The sequence below is a fragment of the Bipolaris oryzae genome (assembly GCF_000523455.1).
Source record: "Bipolaris oryzae ATCC 44560 unplaced genomic scaffold scaffold_70, whole genome shotgun sequence".
Taxonomy (NCBI): domain Eukaryota; kingdom Fungi; phylum Ascomycota; class Dothideomycetes; order Pleosporales; family Pleosporaceae; genus Bipolaris; species Bipolaris oryzae.
This window is the reverse complement of record NW_006911346.1, coordinates 67,743-85,402: the sequence shown is the minus strand read 5'-3', so window position 1 is coordinate 85,402 and position 17,660 is coordinate 67,743. Positions and strand designations below refer to the sequence as shown.

General features: G+C 49.7%; 9 protein-coding genes across 9 annotated transcripts; 5 read left to right on the top strand and 4 right to left on the bottom strand.

Moving 5' to 3' along the window:
• Positions 1-56: 56 nt before the first annotated feature.
• On the top strand, positions 57-434 carry COCMIDRAFT_96053 (uncharacterized protein; the record flags this gene model as incomplete). The annotated part of the gene is made up of 2 exons (XM_007690070.1): positions 57-260; positions 324-434. The coding sequence occupies 2 exons, from the start codon at positions 57-59 to the stop codon at positions 432-434; spliced, it is 315 nt and encodes a 104-aa protein (XP_007688260.1).
• Positions 435-1,176: 742 nt separating this feature from the next.
• COCMIDRAFT_26551 (uncharacterized protein) lies at positions 1,177-1,632 on the bottom strand (the record flags this gene model as incomplete). The annotated part of the gene is made up of 2 exons (XM_007690038.1): positions 1,177-1,364; positions 1,503-1,632. The coding sequence occupies 2 exons, from the start codon at positions 1,630-1,632 to the stop codon at positions 1,177-1,179; spliced, it is 318 nt and encodes a 105-aa protein (XP_007688228.1).
• A 2,469-nt stretch (positions 1,633-4,101) lies between these two features.
• COCMIDRAFT_5544 (uncharacterized protein) lies at positions 4,102-5,485 on the top strand (the record flags this gene model as incomplete). The annotated part of the gene is made up of 4 exons (XM_007690030.1): positions 4,102-4,117; positions 4,183-4,293; positions 4,349-4,421; positions 4,489-5,485. 4 exons carry the CDS (start codon positions 4,102-4,104, stop codon positions 5,483-5,485), a joined length of 1,197 nt encoding a protein of 398 aa, XP_007688220.1.
• Positions 5,486-5,717: 232 nt separating this feature from the next.
• Positions 5,718-7,290, bottom strand: COCMIDRAFT_96117 (uncharacterized protein; the record flags this gene model as incomplete). Its single annotated transcript, XM_007690069.1, has 2 exons — positions 5,718-6,539; positions 6,631-7,290. 2 exons carry the CDS (start codon positions 7,288-7,290, stop codon positions 5,718-5,720), a joined length of 1,482 nt encoding a protein of 493 aa, XP_007688259.1.
• Positions 7,291-7,736: 446 nt separating this feature from the next.
• COCMIDRAFT_96039 (uncharacterized protein) lies at positions 7,737-9,674 on the top strand (the record flags this gene model as incomplete). Its single annotated transcript, XM_007690068.1, has 2 exons — positions 7,737-9,404; positions 9,474-9,674. 2 exons carry the CDS (start codon positions 7,737-7,739, stop codon positions 9,672-9,674), a joined length of 1,869 nt encoding a protein of 622 aa, XP_007688258.1.
• An 81-nt stretch (positions 9,675-9,755) lies between these two features.
• COCMIDRAFT_37012 (uncharacterized protein) lies at positions 9,756-11,304 on the bottom strand (the record flags this gene model as incomplete). The annotated part of the gene is made up of 3 exons (XM_007690048.1): positions 9,756-10,739; positions 10,793-11,161; positions 11,218-11,304. The coding sequence occupies 3 exons, from the start codon at positions 11,302-11,304 to the stop codon at positions 9,756-9,758; spliced, it is 1,440 nt and encodes a 479-aa protein (XP_007688238.1).
• A 411-nt stretch (positions 11,305-11,715) lies between these two features.
• Positions 11,716-13,077, top strand: COCMIDRAFT_96098 (uncharacterized protein; the record flags this gene model as incomplete). The annotated part of the gene is made up of 1 exon (XM_007690067.1): positions 11,716-13,077. The coding sequence occupies one exon, from the start codon at positions 11,716-11,718 to the stop codon at positions 13,075-13,077; it is 1,362 nt and encodes a 453-aa protein (XP_007688257.1).
• A 42-nt stretch (positions 13,078-13,119) lies between these two features.
• COCMIDRAFT_58978 (uncharacterized protein) lies at positions 13,120-13,692 on the top strand (the record flags this gene model as incomplete). Its single annotated transcript, XM_007690066.1, has 1 exon — positions 13,120-13,692. A coding segment is annotated over one exon (573 nt), but the record flags the coding sequence as incomplete, so codon positions are not given.
• Positions 13,693-15,456: 1,764 nt separating this feature from the next.
• COCMIDRAFT_37010 (uncharacterized protein) lies at positions 15,457-17,460 on the bottom strand (the record flags this gene model as incomplete). Its single annotated transcript, XM_007690047.1, has 6 exons — positions 15,457-16,070; positions 16,132-16,392; positions 16,440-16,768; positions 16,825-17,108; positions 17,161-17,260; positions 17,312-17,460. The coding sequence occupies 6 exons, from the start codon at positions 17,458-17,460 to the stop codon at positions 15,457-15,459; spliced, it is 1,737 nt and encodes a 578-aa protein (XP_007688237.1).
• Positions 17,461-17,660: the final 200 nt, after the last annotated feature.

The following is a 17,660-nucleotide window of genomic DNA, read 5'->3' as shown; positions in this document are numbered from 1 at the left end:
GCTTCACTCTACTTAACCTTCTTCCAACTTCAATTTTCAACTTCAACTTCATCAACATGAAGCTCAACATCATCATCTTCGCCACCGTGGCTTCTTTCGTCCTTGCCGGCCCCCTCGCGGCCCCAGACGATGTCCCCGCCCTCATCGCCGAGCCCGAGCGTGCTCCTGTCAACACTGAGTCCACCGGCGCCGAGAATGTCAACGCTGTCCCTGCCCGCGACTGCCGTCAGTGTGACGAATTCTATCGGAAGTGCATGGGCGTAAGTTTATCTTCCCTTCCTACTTCTCCAAGAAGATGAGTAGATGCTAACGAAATATCATAGTCCACTTGGTGCTGGTACGACCCCATGGCCTGCTCGAAGACCTGCAACCTCGACACTTGTCGCAAGTTCAACAAGGCCTGCACTCCCTGCGGCTACACCGATAGGTGCTAGACGGCGCCAACCTGGGCATCTTCCCTGGCCTAGATGAATTATTCAAGATGGGAGATCGGCGGACTATGATGATGGGTTCTGACAGGGTATGATTGAGGAGAATGGAATATGGGAATGGAGATTCATGGCGCACCTACTTTCTGAAGGGGTGCAATTTCAGAGAGAGATACGGGCTTGATAAATGCTTTTGCTGGACTTTGAGAAGATAGGTAGCTTAGGTCTATGAATACATCTCCTCCTCTTTATGAAGCGATTGACTTTGACTTTTGTAATGCCGAGTGACATTGAGCTTATCAGCGACCAATCGATTTGACGGCTTCGAAAGAGAGAAGTGATAGTAGGCTCGGGGTTGTGATAGACTCTCACTAACAACAACGAAGGATGTTGTGGCGTTGAGCCTTACCAGGTAGGGGATAGCGCCTTGCCTACTACACCAACATCATCAATCCTGTTACACTATATTGCCTTGTTTCTTTATCTTGTAGTGTGTTCTCAGTTACAATAGGAAACTCCAACTGGCATCTCCCAAACAAAGTCTCTACACCATCAGATCGGCGCAATAGACGCTGCTACGATCTATGACCTAACACCCTCACAGCCGTTGAGTGTCCTACTAGGGGTATGCTGTAGCGAGAGTCACAGTGGAGCATGTCATTATCTAATTCGTGGATGATGTTGCGCACGTGGCATGGACAGGGTATGTAAGCAGAAGGAAAGTTTACGTTCTGATAACGATCCAATATTAGAACAGTAAACTTAATAGATGACATATACTGTATTTTACCCAAACAGTGTCCCTGGCTAAAATAACCGCAAGGATATCATTCTTTATATAGTTATTTGTGGAGTCATCGCCCACTTGTTTATATCTGGTATTCCTAGGTTCCGGGATTTGGCTGCTTTCCACTGCAAGTCCATTCGTCTTCGACCCTGAACATTGTTAGAATATGAGCTTCTCAATGCGCATGAGATAAGCCTACTTGAGGCAAAACTTCTCATATACGGAAATAATCTCATTTGTCTCTGCGTTTCGGCAAAAGGTCGAGCATGGGTCCCCGTCTTGCATACAACGGTTGAGGAAGTCCGAGCAAATCTGTGCAACAGGTGAAGGAGGTGCATCAGCAGCTGCTGCAGGAGCCACCTCTGTAGCAGATGCAAGAGCTGCTGAGAGAGCGAGTATGGAGATGCTGAAATGCATGGTTGAAGCCCGGTACGCCGTTAATCAGATGAAAGAATTACGGTGGCGAAAATCGTAAAATGCGGAGGATAGCCACTTCTAAATGCACAGAGGAGATACTGTGAGAACATTTATATATCTTACCACGTCGTAGGAGAGCTTACTTTAGGCAAATATAATCTATTATTAGCACATAAAGAGCCAAGGCGGCGCCGAGAGTCTAAACACGAGAACTTTGGTATGCTATTACTGGGTAATCTTACTTGCCCCGCACGGGCGACATGTTTACGGACAAATGGTAAGATGACGAGCTGTCATCAGTAATACAAAGCTCTCACAATCAGCCCAAGCGATGTTTTACACTTTTGCTTATCCAAATTGATATCACCACCAAGAAATTGCAAAGCAGGATTAATCCGGGAGTGAAGAAGGAGATTAGTTCGTTGGCTTTGAATGATAGCTCAATTCCTGGCTGTCTAGTTGCAGGACCCGTCACTGGCTTTGTTAGAAGCTTGCTCCCCAAATTCCATGAAAACTTACCGTAAACAAGTTCCTGTTATATAACCCTTAAGACCGACGCATACCTTCATGCAGGTACCGATACCTTCAGAACATGGAGTCACAACTTGGCATTGAGCAGACGCCAGGGCCACGAAAGAGGGTGGTGATGGGAATAACAAAACGCGTCTTGATTCAACGTAGAACTATAGCGAACTTAAAGCAGAGTTTGTAAGTATAGCGGAACCAAGGTAGGTTTGACAAGGTATAATGGTATAATGGTATATAAGAAGAACTATAGTGGATCTCGAGTGCCTAAATATATTCTTAGAAAAAGGTCAATGACATTAAGGTTACATTAGAGCTTACGTTGAAATAAGCCCCATGTCTTGTGTATATTGATGCCCATGTCGACACTGCAAACATGCCGAAACTTAAAAATCCAGGAAACGCAAAACTCCGATTAGCGGGTAATAATTTCCGAACACAGCACGGTCCAGAAGTAGACTTTGATGAGTCGATCTGCCGAGCTTGGAGTATGACCATACTGTGTACATGCCGCTCGGGCTTCTCAAAGACAGGATCATAAGGTGCAGACCGTCTTACATGGCTGATACACATGTTTGACCAGTATTGTAGGAAGATTTTTGTTTGTTGACGATATGCGCCCATGTTTCATCGCTATCAATACACCTGATTGGTAATGGTACTTGCATTGCGCATAGCCAGAATATCATCTCAAATCACTAGCCTATTGTACGTGGAGAAGAGCTCTCTGGCCATAAAATAGTCTCAAAACTACCGATGTTCCATACTTGACGATTAGATCAGATTATCCTCATCCAAACACAACCATTGCAAGAAAAAATTGGCACTAAAAAAACCGCGCACAACTTGATATCAGATCTCAAGAGCAGGTCGTCAATGATATGGTTCAGATTTTTGTCATTCGTATATCTTTCGTGGTCATCTGATCCAGCTCAGCTATTGAAATGGACAGTGTATTTATCTGACCAAGGCTTCGTATTGCTGTGCTGCCGGATTCTCGAATGCAAAAAGTCGGTTGTTCTAAGGCTATCTGCGGCGGAACAGTCTCTTGCCGTTCAGGTGCATACCAAACTGTCTCCACTTCTAAAAATTACGGTTAGAAATTCAGTCAAAATGCACGAATGAAGAATAACCGTGGCACTGTTTGCATGTACCTGATATCTGCTCCCACTGTCCGATCTCTTGATTGAGGCATAGCTTGGTACATCTCTTCTGAAGGCTGTAACAGTTTGAATTTATACATAGGGCAGATGCGAGGGCAGCATAGAGTGCCACGATAGACAAAAGAAGATGCATGGTTGAAATAAGACAATGTAAGCAAGACCGAATGTGGAGTAGTTCAAGACGAGAGTGTTGGAGGCAGACGAGTGCCGGGTTTAAATACACAAGCATTACGCACACGGTAGATGCGGCATGATCTCTTCGATTACGACAAACTCTAATTCAGGAAACATGTCAACGCATAACGTACAAAACAGCTTTGAAACGGGGTACGGGGAGTGTTTGTATATGCTGAGTCAGCAGTGTGGCTAACAAGACATACTGGACAAATTTTATACACAAGATGCAGAGAGCACAAGAACGGTGGTGCTGACAGCTAGATAATCACTGAAACAAGTGACATCCACGTCAAAGGGGACTAGCGCAGGGCGACACGTGACAGACCCGCATGGACTGCCACATGGCAAGCGCGCGCCGAAGCAGCCGAGGCCCCAAGGATGCGCGCGACAACGATGCCATGTCCACACCGTTACCGGCTCCGCATGTCATCGCATCATGCCCGCCGCCCATCCGCCGTCCACCGCTCAGTATTGTCTACATTCTCTGCTGCTCTGGCCCGGGTAATTTATTTGTGCATGCGGTGCTCAGATACGCCCGTACAAGCTCCTGTTCCCGATCAATGCCACGCTCCCCACGTGTGGGGGCGCGCCATTCACCCTAGCAATGTCAGACTCGGTTGGTATGTGCTTGCATCCGTCCCGCCTCAAGTTTTGGATACAGGCGTGTTGATATGGAGAAACATAGATCGAGTCTTTAGCCATGCGCTCAACACCGTCAACAAGATCCGCACTGGATCGCAGAAGCCGCCGTCGGCGATACGGCTGCGGCTGTATGGACTGTACAAGCAGGCCATGGGTATGTTGCGATCGAAAGTGTTGTGGCAACGATAACAGTGACTAACACACTGTAGAGGGCGATGTCGATGGCATAATGGACTGTCCGCGAGGGAACGACGACCAGAGCCAACGAGCGCGAGAGAAGTGGTACGTTGGGCACGCGACATATGGCATTCTTCTTGGCCGATAGCAGCGCATAACTAACGACCCTCAGGGATGCATGGAAACAGCAAAACGGTCTCTCGCGCACAGAGGCAAAGCGCCGCTACATCACCACCCTGATTGACACCATGCACAAGTATGCTTCGCCCTCCCCAGACTCGAGGGAACTCGTCGCCGAGCTGGAATTTGTCTGGGACCAAGTAAAGTCCAATGTGCCCTCGTCGTCATCATCCTCGCCCTTGCGACACTCCGACCACATCCAGTCTGGTTATTCACAGCATGAGCTGGGTGAGAGTCGGCGCGCAGCCATGGAAATGAGCGCGCCCCTCAGACGGACTGACGAAACGCCAACAAGAGAAGCAGTGCGAGATATGCCGCTACGAGTCAAGTCGCCCATCTCACAATCCGAGGAAAATCTCGAAGAAGAGGAGGCGGAAATCGATCGCGGTGAAGTCTTCGTCGACGCCCCAGATTCACAATACAATCCGACTTCCTACCCAGACGAAAACGACGAAAACGACGAAACCAACAACCTAGAAGACGCTGGCGTCCAAACCGACCTCCAGAACCTTATGCGCGCCGAACCTATCCCCATCCAGACACCGACTCCCGCTCCAAAACCCAGAGGCATGGCCGTCCTCGGAAAACCAATACAAATGCCCATCCCGGGCTTCGGCAGTACCCCCGGTCCGAACAACGCAGCCAAGGAATCCGCCGCCGACCAGAAATGGCGCAAACGCGTCGAGCAATCCCTGATGAAGATGACAGCCGAAGTAGCCGCGTTACGGGAGCAACTAGAAGCACGGCGTCTATTTGCGCATTCGGCGCATTATCGGCTGTTCAGAGGCATATGGCGATGGGTCTGGGCGTGCTTCAAGCACGTGGTTGTCGATGCGGTTGTTTTGGGCATAGTATTGCTATGGATGCGACGGAAGAAGGATAAGAGGCTAGAAAGTACGATTCGCGAGGTGTTGGGGGATGCGTTGGCCAAGTTGGGGAGAGGAGGGGCGAGAATACCGTTTCTGGGAGGAGGCAAGAAGATAGCGTGATATTGATGGACGACAATGAACGTTGTATAAATATGTGTGGAGGAGTGAGATATACTCGGTACATATATGTTGCTCGTATCCATACCGCATCGAGATAGTCACGTAGATAGTTAGTTTACAGAGTAACCCTACACAAGGGAGTCCATACATCGTCTTACAATACTACTAGTAACCATACATCGGCTAGTCTTTCACAAACCATATCTCCCGCCCACCAGCATACCACTCACCATCACCAACTAAACTCACCAATCCCCCCATTCCAACACGACCACAACTCAACCCCTCCACCTTCCTCTCCTCCCCCTTCCACAAACTTCAACGACCGAATACTTTCCCATCCGCCCTTTCCCTTCTTCGTCCCTTTCCCCTCGCACTTGATCTCTCGGACCATCTTCCCCGTATACAAGTTACTAACCCGAATCGCCGTCCCAGTCGCAAGATCCTGCGCCGCAGCCAACAAGCCCAACCGCGAATGCACCGCGATATCCAAATCGAGCTCCTCGCGATTTGCATGTTCGAAAGTAAGAAGCGGAGTCGACACCGCCTTTCGATGTCCATGCGTGTACTTCCTTCGTTTAGGAAAATTCTGATAATGCTGGTTGCTAGACTTTGGTAGCTGGCGGGGAGATCGCAAGTCGTATAGACACAAGGAATCTTCAAGGCCAGAGCACACAAGGCGGGAAGCGTCGTCTGCGCGTTTGAGCTTAGAGATGGGGTACGGGTGCGATAGGATGTGGCTGGATCCTCCGGAGCGGGTGTCGTAGAGGCGGATGGAGCCGTCGCGGGAGCCGAGGGCGAGGGTGGTGTAGGAGAGCCAGTCTAGGGCTAGGATGTCTGAGGAGAGGGGTTTGAGAGCGAGGGTAGAGTCCCAGGTTCCGCATTGGGAGCGGGTGAAGAGGAGGAGGGATGAGGAGGCTGCGACGGCGAGGTGCTCGGTTTGAGATGCTGCGATTGTGGTGGGGATGTTTGGGGGTGCGGTGAAGGATGTTGGTCGCGCGCTGGCGGACCATATGGTGGTACAATCTCTAGGTGTGAATTTCTGGCCTACGTACTACAATTGGAGAGAGGTTAGATGCTATTCATTGCTTGATGATCAACTCTTGGAGATTGATGAGACAGATTTACATGTCTGATACACTTACTGGCTGGTCGCGCTCTGGATCACTGAGCCACACTTCTGGTGGCCGATCGGAGCCGTATGTCGTTACAGCCAGGGCGCCAGTAGCTGGGAGGTAGGTTAAGGATGATGCTGTCGACGTAGTGCGTGTCACTTCATCCCATGGGTGAAAAGCATATGGGTTGGCAAGTAGTGGATCCTGGTGATCGCTAGGATCTGTTTCCATCGCCGGTGGATCGTCTTTTGTACGTATACGCTGCATGTTGACGCTATTGGATCCCTGCACTGCGTATATTGTGCGAGAGACTGGGTCTCTGTCGAAAACTCGTATTGATGCATGACAGAGTCGCCTACTAATGACCTGTTTGGGTCGAGTATTGATTCCGAAAGCACAAACATCGGTCCAGAGATTATTGAAATAATATGACCACCGCTTAGAGCCAAGCTCTCTCTCGATGCTCGTCTGGATGATGCTATTTGGGTTCCGCCTCACAACTCTTTCTTTCCCAATCTTATTGGATCGGGCAACGGCAGCTTTTTGTATCTTCTCTTTTCGTTCCTCTTTTCTAATGTTTTCAGCCGAGTACCTGAGGTCTAGGCCACGTGCTGCATTCTGGCTCTGAATCTTGAAATATTTCTTCTTTTCTGGATCCCAATAGAAGCCTGGGATCGGTTGGCCGTTCATCCTGGATTTGTGGAAAGGGGGCAATAACAGGGTCCTGAACGACGGTGGGGATTTTAGGTGTATGCTGAAGTCCCCGAAAAAGTCTGAGATGTCAGAATGTAGTACATCTGCAGAAGTCGGAACGCGTACAGCGTGTAAACGTGATGATTGGCTGGAAAAGTGGCAACGGCAGTTTATTCACACACGAGTCAGTATCCAGTAGTGCGCTATCGATAAGAACTTCCGAGGCATGACGCCACTACTCCATCGAATTCACATCACTTTGAAATGCGCCTTTACACGCCGCCACCTTCCCTCATTCTCCTACACTCCTATGCAATTTGGAATCCCCTTAGCAGCGCATGTTTCGCCTCTCTTCTACGCTGCGACCTACACGGAAAACCCTTTCGTCGACCAAGTTCACTCTGAGAAATCTGTCGAATACGTCTGCACGACTAAACCAGGCCATGGCGCATCTGGACATTCCACAGACGGAGAATGGCTCTTCCAGCGAGCTTCATACGCTGCATTCAATCCCAAAGTCTAGTGTTTTCACTTCCAATCTTCCCGCGGATCCCGAATTCCCTACACCTAAGGCTTCCCATGATGCGCCCCGCGAGAAACTGGGTCCGCGCATGGTCAAAGGAGCCTTGTATACTTATGTGCGCCCTGATCCCCAGGGAGAGGCAGAGTTATTAGCAGTCAGCCAACGTGCGCTTCATGACATTGGTTTGAAGGAAGAAGAGGCCGAGACGGACGATTTCAAAGATGTTGTGGCAGGTAAGAAAATCCTGACATGGGATGAAAAGAACCCGAATGAAGGTATATACCCATGGGCTCAGTGCTATGGCGGCTACCAGTTTGGGCAGTGGGCAGGCCAGCTTGGTGATGGACGTGCCATATCCCTGTTCGAGTCTACTAACCCTGCGACTGGCACGCGATACGAAATACAACTCAAAGGTGCTGGCCGGACACCATACTCACGTTTTGCCGACGGGCGAGCGGTTCTTCGGTCTTCCATCCGAGAGTTTGTCGTCTCCGAGTATCTGAATGCCATTGGAATCCCAAGTACCAGGGCGTTGTCCTTAACACTGAATAAGGGAAGCAAGATTATGCGTGAACGAATTGAGCCTGGCGCGATTGTTGCGCGATTTGCGCAAAGTTGGATTCGATTTGGAACCTTTGACCTACAACGTATCCGTGGAGATCGCAAGACACTGCGCACGTTGGCAGATTACACTGCTGAACAAGTGTATGGTGGATGGGATAAGCTGCCATCCAAGCTGCCTGCAGGCGATGCCAAAGACGTCTATGCGCAGATCCACGGTGGCGTTGCAAAAGACGTAGTTGAAGGCGAGGGCGAAACAGCGGAAAACCGCTACGTCCGTCTGTACCGCGCCATCCTCCGTCGCAATGCAGAAACTGTTGCCAAGTGGCAGGCATACGGCTTCATGAACGGCGTTCTCAACACCGACAACACATCTATCCTCGGCCTCTCCATCGATTTTGGCCCTTTTGCCTTCCTCGACACATTCGACCCGACATACACACCTAACCACGACGACCATATGCTACGCTATAGCTACCGCAACCAACCCACGATCATCTGGTGGAACTTGGTACGCCTCGGCGAAGCCCTCGGCGAACTCTTCGGCGCAGGAAACTACGTCGATGACGAGACATTTGTGGAGAAAGGTGTAACAGAGGAGCAAGCACCGAGCCTCGTCAAATGTGCCGAATCAGCAATCGACCGCGCAGGTGAAGAATACAAAGCCGTCTTCCTAGCAGAGTACCGCCGTCTAATGACGCTGCGTCTCGGTCTCAAGACGCAAAAGGAATCAGACTTTGACGTTCTCATGTCTGAACTGCTTGATTGCCTTGAAGCCTACGAGTTGGATTTCCATCATGCGTTTAGGAGGCTGGGTGATATTCGACTTGCGGATGTTGATACGGAAGATAAGAGGATAGATACCGCTGGTCGGTTTTTCCGCAGTGACGCCGCACCCAGACGCGAGAGCGAGGGTAGAGAAAGGATTGCGAAGTGGCTTGGTAAGTGGGCGGAGCGTGTCAGAGAAGATTGGGGTGAGGGTAAGGATGAGGATAGGAAGGCAGCGATGGATGCTGTTAATCCAAAGGTATGATTATTCCCCCCTCCCATTTTCGCCCCCAAGTTGGAATCGTCAAGCTGACCGGTTACTGCCCAGTTTATCCCTCGCTCTTGGATCCTGGATGAGCTCATTGAGCGCGTTGAGAAGAAGCATGAACGCGATATCCTACCGCAAGTCATGAAGTTGGTTCTTAATCCCTTCCAGGAAGAATGGAAGTGGAATGCAGACGAGGAAGAGAGATTTTGCGGAGATGTGCCAAAGTATAGGGGAATGATGCAGTGTAGTTGTAGTTCGTAGGCTTAAGACTTTACTCTTCTCAAAAAGAGCCCTGATATTTCAATATCAACAGTAGAAAAAAACGGTTCGAATTGAATAAATCTAATCCACCCCACCAACCAAATACTCGCCCACCTCAAGATTCACTGTCCGACCCAATGCCCTCGCATACTCCCACCCAAAGTTCACTCTCCACCTCGCCCCGGGCTCTAACGCATCATTCGTGCCTGCACCTCCCGCACGAACAAGCAATCGCATACTCGTCAGCGTAGCAATCTGCGTGTACAAATCCGCCACTTGAGGCACTGTCCCATCGAGCAGTGCGCGGAAAATGGCTAGCAAGCGGTCGAGCGTGAATGGGCTAGGGGTCAAGAGGTGTCGACTGATCTTGCGGTGCTTGGAACCCGTGCGTTTACCGGTGACGCTGAAAGAAGTGGCGGTAGGGGCACGGCGCTTGTTCTTGCGCTTGTCGGTGTGCTTCATGAAGTAGGTTACATCTGTGCGGGGTGGGTTGTAGGAAGCGAGGTATGCGGCAATGAGGATGTGGGTTGTAAAGTAAGGGAGAGTGTGAGCGGTCATGTTTGAGAGTTTCTTCTTACTGGGCGTGGCGGAGGTTACGGTGTCGTTGGTTACAGGATCGGCAGTGCCGGGGACAGCAACGATGCGGTCGAGGACTGAATCTTCGAGTTGGAAGAGGTGGCGCCGGTTTACCATTAAGCGCGAGAAGTCGCGCGTGCCGAATTGGCCTGATAGTATAGGTTCGACAAAGGGCTGCCATAGGCGCATGGCGCAGTTTTTGAAGCTGACCAAGTCTCGACCAGTATGTTTGGCGAGCGAGTCGTATACGGCTTGTAGGAAGCGGCCCCAGAGCCATGCATCATCCTCAGCAGCAAGATCTAGGGTATAGTCGGGAAACTGTTCGAGAGATGGTGGGTTGAGGAAGATTTTGGGTGGGCTTGCACCTAGGATGGCGATAAGGTCGGTGCGTGAGTATGTCGGAAAATGGAGAAACAAAGTAGAGGAAGAGTGGAGAACGGAAGGCGTAAGCGGTAGGGTTGTTGAGAGGATAATGGAGAGATTGGGTATCTTTGAGGATTCTTAGTAAAGCATCTTTCAAGTTGATATAGCCAGAGACATACCGATTCTCCCAATCGTCCTAGTGCAGCAATTAATGTTCCTCCCCCTTCGCGCAGCTTGTCCATGGCATCCAGCACCAAGACAAATTTCCCTCTTCCATGCAGTAGTTTTCCCATGTTCACACATAGCGCGCTTAGGTTCTCTGTTCGCGCATATGATCTCCTGTCTGTCTTCTCGTCGTGGAACTCGTCGAGAGCATCGAGAGTAGATGCGACGATGCGCTCGACAAGATGGCGCGTGGTGATGCATTCACGGACGTTTATGATGGTATGACATAAGCGCGACAGGTGAAAGAAGGAGCGTAGGATGGATGATTTGCCCGTTGCTGTCAGGCCGTGAATGTTGAGCAAGGGTGGAGATGGAAGATGGGCCTGTTATTGTTCGTCAACACAACGAATGCATACTGAAGGCTATGAGCGCATCCTACACTATAGAGAGCGGTGAGATGCTGTATTTGGTGATGGCGACATTGGAATTCGGCATCCAGCTGCGCAATGATCTCGTCGGGCAACATTGTCGCGATGAATGGTTGTTGAAGCCAAAGTGCCAGGGTCGGACGGGATGCCGCTGTCGCGCTACATCGACGCTAAACGCGACTGCACGTGCACCGCGGATAGAGTAGTCACGACGCCAAGACTCTTCCATCTTCTCTCTATCATCTCCTCTGTACCAACGACTACACCCTTTTTTCGTCAAAATCTGCATCTATCCAAGCCACACACATGATGTTGCTCATCAGGCCATGTATGAAGTCATTTGACATGACGGCACGTGGCTTACCTATCCATGAGCAACACTGCCTACGGCCTCCAGCTGCGGGGGCGCAGCATCAGTCTAACTTCCTTCCTTGAATCCGTCCCTCATCTTCTGCCTCCATAGAATACCTCTAAGCACATCTCTTAGTATTTCGTGATTTTTTAGACTCATGGATACAGCTGCCAGCCTTATCGCAATTGCGACACTCTGCGAGAAACTCATCAAGTACATTAACGCCACCCGTGCGGCCAAGGATGACAGGCAACGCCTTCGCTCACAGATACGGGCGTGTAGCCACATCATCCTCCAACTCAAAGATGAAGCCGAAGACTCTGAAAACATCGAGGAAAGCGAAGAATGGGCCAAGTCAATGCAGTTACTGTCCAGTCCACTCCATCGTCTCCATGAGGCTCTTAGCGTAGCAGCTCAGGCTCTTTCCCCTCGGGACAGCACCGTAGAGAAACTGAAATGGCCTTTCAAGGAACAAGATGTACGGAAACTTATAGACGCTGTAAGATGTGAGATGGACTTGTTGTCCTTGGCTCTGGACAGGAATTCAACACGACTGCTGCAAAAGATCAGTCTTCACTCCCAACACAACGAGCAGCTACTTATGGAGTTGAAAGCCACGATGGGAACTCGAGATGTTGGCCATCAGGCTGCCCTTGAAAACGTTGCAGAAAAACTCGGGAGACTTGAGATGGGCCAGAATGGCGTCCAAGGACATGTTCAGCAGTTGCACGAACGCCATGACTTAGAGGAAGCCATACGGAAACGACAAAGCATCCTAGAATGGCTAACCCCTATTGATTATGAGTCCCAACAACGCGAAGCCATTCGTTCACGACAAGCTGGAACCGGCCAGTGGCTGCTAAATTCACAACAGTATCAAGACTGGCTCGCTGAAAAGCATCCCACATTGTTCTGCCCAGGAATACCGGGTGCAGGAAAGACGGTTCTGGCTTCCATAATCAACGAGGATCTGAGGCACCGATTCTACGCCAATCCTCAAGTTGGCTTTGCCCATCTGTTTTTTGACTACCGTCGTCAGGATCAGCAATCATTAGAGGTTCTCTTTTCAGGCCTGCTGAAACAGCTTGTTGCACAACAGCTACCATTGCCTAAACAAGTGGAGGCTTTCTACACAACTCACCGACAGAAATACTCTGGTCAGGTCAGGACAGTCGTACCGACCTTAGAAGCTGTGATTGCGAGCTTTTCAAGGGTTTTCATTGTACTAGACGCTGTTGATGAATGTTTGGCCCCCGAACAAAATTGTACAGATTTTTTGTGTGTTATACAAGAGTTACAGGGAAGGCACAAGCTCCAACTCCTCGCCACATCACGTGTTATTCCGGAGGTCACCGAACGATTCACGACTGCTTCCGTTTTACAGATCCAAGCAGATGCTCAGGATGTTCGAAAGTACCTCACTCAACAAGTACATCGGCTTCCAGGGTTCGTACGAAAAGATGTAGAACTCCAAAACGAAGTGGTCTCCAGCATCGTTGAAGCGGTGCGAGGGATGTAAGTTAGTCCTTAGTCTTGTCAGAAGTTATACTAACTGTGTAGGTTCCTCCTTGCCAAGCTTCACCTAGACTCTATGCTTGGGAAAAGGTCCACAAAGGCACTACGGAATTCACTCCATAGTCTCGCAACTGGTTCAAAGGCCTACGATACTGCATACGAGGATGCGATGATCAGAATTGAAGGGCAAATCGATGATCAAAGAGAGCTGGCAAAGGAAGCATTGGCCTTTCTCACTTGCACTAAGCACCGCTTTTCAAGGCTAGATTTGGAAATGGCACTCGGCGCAGAGTTCGACAACCCAAACATCGACCCGGACAACTTTCCAGACATAGATGACATTGTAACTGCATGCGCTGGACTTGTTACAATCAACGATGAAAGTGACACTGTCGGGTTAGCCCATTATACCACGCAGGAATACCTCGAACGAACACAGCACCGCTGGTTTCCACATGCGCAGGCCCTCATCACAAATGCATGTCTCTCCTATCTCACATTTCCCTCCTCTTTACCCAGTCGAGATAATTGGACCGTTGCCTTGGGTGGAACCTGGGCAAGTCACGATTGGTATACCTACAGCGTGAAAAACTGGGGTCATCATGCTAGCCAAGTCCCTACTATTCATGGAAGGGTCATGGAAGTCCTCAATCGACCAGCAGATTCTAGGCCCAGTATCAGCTTTTTGTATCACGAGCTTACAGGCAATTGGATTTTGTGGCCGCACATCGAAATAGACGAGTCTTTACTGGACGGCTTGCATCTGGCAGCTTATTTTGGTCTTGAGGCGGCTTTTGTTGCACTGTTGAAGCGAACGGTGGATCAGTCTTCAGAGTTTAACGGAAGTGATCCATCGCTAACAACTGCATTGGCGATTGCGACTTACTATGGCCATGAAGCGATTGTCAGACAGCTGCTACTACACGGTGTCTTGATCGAACCTTCGATTCACTCGCGGCATTCTAATGGCTCGGCTACTGTCATGCATCTCGCTGCAATGAGAGGACACGACATCGTTCTCAAGCTGTTCTTGGATCACGGCGCCGATGTCAATTTGTGCAACTCGGAAGGCAAGACTGCTTTACACTTTGCAGTCGCTTATGGGAGTGTCACAGCTACAATGGTCTTGCTTGAGGCGCAAGCTAACGTGAACATCGGTGATGAGTGGGGCCAGACTCCATTGCATGAGGCAGCGGCAAACAAAAGTGGAAACCTTGCAATCGTCCAGCAGTTGATCAAGCATGGGGGCGCACTTGATATGTGTGACCATGAAGGAGATACAGTTTTACATCATGCAATTACCGGAGGCAGTATTCCTTGTATAAGACTGCTGGTCGAGGCGCAAACAGATGTTAATGCCGCTAACATTCAAGGAATAACTCCATTACACCGTGCGGCGGCAAAAGATGACCACAAGATTCTCAAATGTCTCCTTGATCTCGGCGCATCTGTTGAACAAGCTACCAATAGCGGATTCACAGTGCTTATGTCGGCTTGCTTGCTAGGATCTCATTTTCAGGAAAAGGTGGAAATCCTCCTTACCGCCGGAGCGGATCTCCACGCACTAGACTGCCACAACTACTCTGTACTTGTTTGTGCTATGTACCTTGAACCGAGGCCAGATCTATTGCGTTTCTTACTTAAACAGGGCGCCGATCCTAAATTGGGTGTATCCCCCTTGTCATATGCTGTTTCCCAGCTTGCCGACGAATCACAGCCAGGTTCGTTTGACAGATCCATTGGCTCTTTGGGGTCTGATGGGTATGACTCGGATCAGACCGTTGCGGGCCATACTGTAGAGAATTTTGAGGGAAGGAACAAAGAGGTTGAAGAAGAACGGCTGGTACGGAAACAAAATTGGGAGGCGTGTATTCAGATACTCAAAGACTTTGGCGCAAAATAAATCCTAGCGTGGACACGAGATTATACTGGAGTGTCTTTTCTTGTTTTATCTTTCATTGTCCCTCTTTTCTGTTCTTTTGCCGACCCATGTACACGTGAAGCTAGTCGATAGAATTCATGCATGAAACAATATTTATTGTTTCAACATCAATGACTATAAGAAAAACCCAATTGTCTCACATTCCCCTCTTATCTCCAAGTAATCTTTGCGAGTGCACATAATTTCTATTCATCGAGTCAGGAAGGACTTGATCAGATCATCTTCTAAGCAAAGCATATCACCAGTCCAATGTAGAGTTGGGTGAATAGGCCTATGTGACGCACCAATTCTAATTCTTAGTACTAAGGGACGTTAAGTACAAAGTGGCCAGGTGAAAGGTAGCAGCCATTATCGTGAAAGCAAGATAAATGATTCCTTGTCTTCAATAAGTCTACATGACCACCACATCATCCAGCTCAAGGTGCTACAACAACATCTCGCTTACACCACTTTCCCATCCTTCCCCTCCTCCCTCTCAACCTCAATAGTCGCCTCCACCCTTTCTGTCATAAGATGCTTAACCCCCTTCATCGCAACCACCGCAACCGTCGCCAACGCTACAAAAGGCACTATACTCCAAAACGCCAGCCTATAAGCCCGCGCATAAGACCAATAACTCGCATTCCACGCCGCCTTAATAATCGCTTCATTAGCACTAGGCACAGCCCCCACCTTAAACGACGACGCAGATTTACCCTTCATAGCAGCCAGAAGCGCAGGTACGGAAGAAGCCGGTAATCCAGCGTTGGTAGCCGCAGACCCAACGTCGCGGGCGAGATGCGAAGCTACGTGTGAATTCACGATGGCGTAGATGACAGCGGTGCCGAAAGAGCCGCCGATGGCGCGGGCAGAGAAGGCAAGACCGGTTGCTGTGGAGAGGAAGGCGTGGGGCGCCGTGTACTGGATGCATGCGACGAGGAGGGTCAAGGGGCCTGCGCAGCCGATGCCGGTGAGGGCTGTGAAGACGATTTGGAGGGTGCCCCATGTGGGTTTTATGAATGCGAAGCAGATGGATGCTACGAGCATTATTGTGAAGGTGGCTGCTAAGGGTGTTTCTGGGTGTTTCTAGTTTAGTTTTGATGAGGATTGGGAGGATAGGGGGAAGGAAAGACGGACTTAGGTCTTTGAATTTTGTAGCCCACCATGTTACTACCAGGGAAGTGAAGATCGAAGCAATTTTATAGGATAGTTGCCGGATTGCGATGTTCCAGGAGTCGTCTTCAAAACTGAGGTTGAGGATGACTTGTGGGGTTACGGCGTTGATGGCGGAGTAGTAGATCCAGCCTTCAATTGTGAAGGCGAAGGTTGAGAGCCAGAAGTTGGGGCCCGTAGAGAAGAAGACGTGGGCGACAATGCCGTCTGATCTTCCTTTCCATTCTGGGGTGTGTTAATAGTGTCTGATTGATGTTTTTAGGAAATCATACCGTAAAGACAAAAGGCTATGAAGAGAACGATTCCGCATGTCAAGTTTGCACATACATGTGGATTGCTCCATCGATATGCACCACCTGCCCAGTTGAGAGCAAGGAGCATCAGAGTGGCAGCGGCAACCAGCAAAAAGGACCCGATAGGATCACAAGCCCATGCCCATTCCTTGAAGCGCATTCGTGGGTAGTCTGTTCGTTTCTTGGGCCAATAGAATGTGAAAAGACCTAGTGACGTGACGCCGTGGAGTGCGACTTGGATCCAGAAGATGTAGCGCCAGCCTGAAGCACTAAGATTTGTGACGGCTCCTGCTGCTAAACTGCCAACACTACAAGCTCGTTAGTGACAAAGGCCGTTGAAAGTAGATAGTAGATCATAACCTACGTGCCGCCCATTACGCCAGCAACACCAGCAAGTCCATTTGCCAAAGCGCGATATTTCAAAGGAAGAATTTCAGAGGGAATGGATTGGACGATGGAAATTGTGGCAAGCGTTGTGCCGATGAGGATACCGCCGCCAATTAGCATGGACATGCTGGTGGCTTTAGCACAAATGATGGCGCCAACGCATGCTATCAGAGGTGGTATAGTGGCAAATAGCTTGCGATCAAGGACGTCTGAAAGACGACCGACTGGGGGCGAAAGGACTGATTGCATGAGCAGCGGGCCCTTGTTTTGATCAATCAATTTTCCGGTTACACTGCTATGTTTAGGCACGCACCTGAATGATCCAGCTAGCAATTGCAGGTTCACCCAGCTCGCGAATGATAAAGGACAGGACGGAACCCGCAGCTACGACGACAAAGACCTGAGACATGACCCTGGGTTGAATGTAAGAGTATTTTCCGGCAGATTTATAGTACACGACGTACGCAAAGCAACAGCAAAAAACAACCACCCATGATCGCCAAGAGAGGTTGACATGGTTGACGTTTTCGTTTGCTTCTTGGTCGATGGGCACGATGTGTGCAGTGCGGCTATGGGCAACCTCGACATGAGTAGTTTCTTTTTTGTCATCCATGGCTGCTTACTTGGAGTTACGAAACGATACGATGGGAAGGGGTAAGAAGAGTAAAGACAATTCCACGTGGTCGTGGATGTGGTACAGCAGGACTAAACGCTCTACGGGCATGCCTTAGGCAGCCTGTCATGTGGGCGAGTGCTACGGGCATTTTCCCCCACGGCCTTGCATGTCGGCAAACGACAGCGACTGGGGTTACA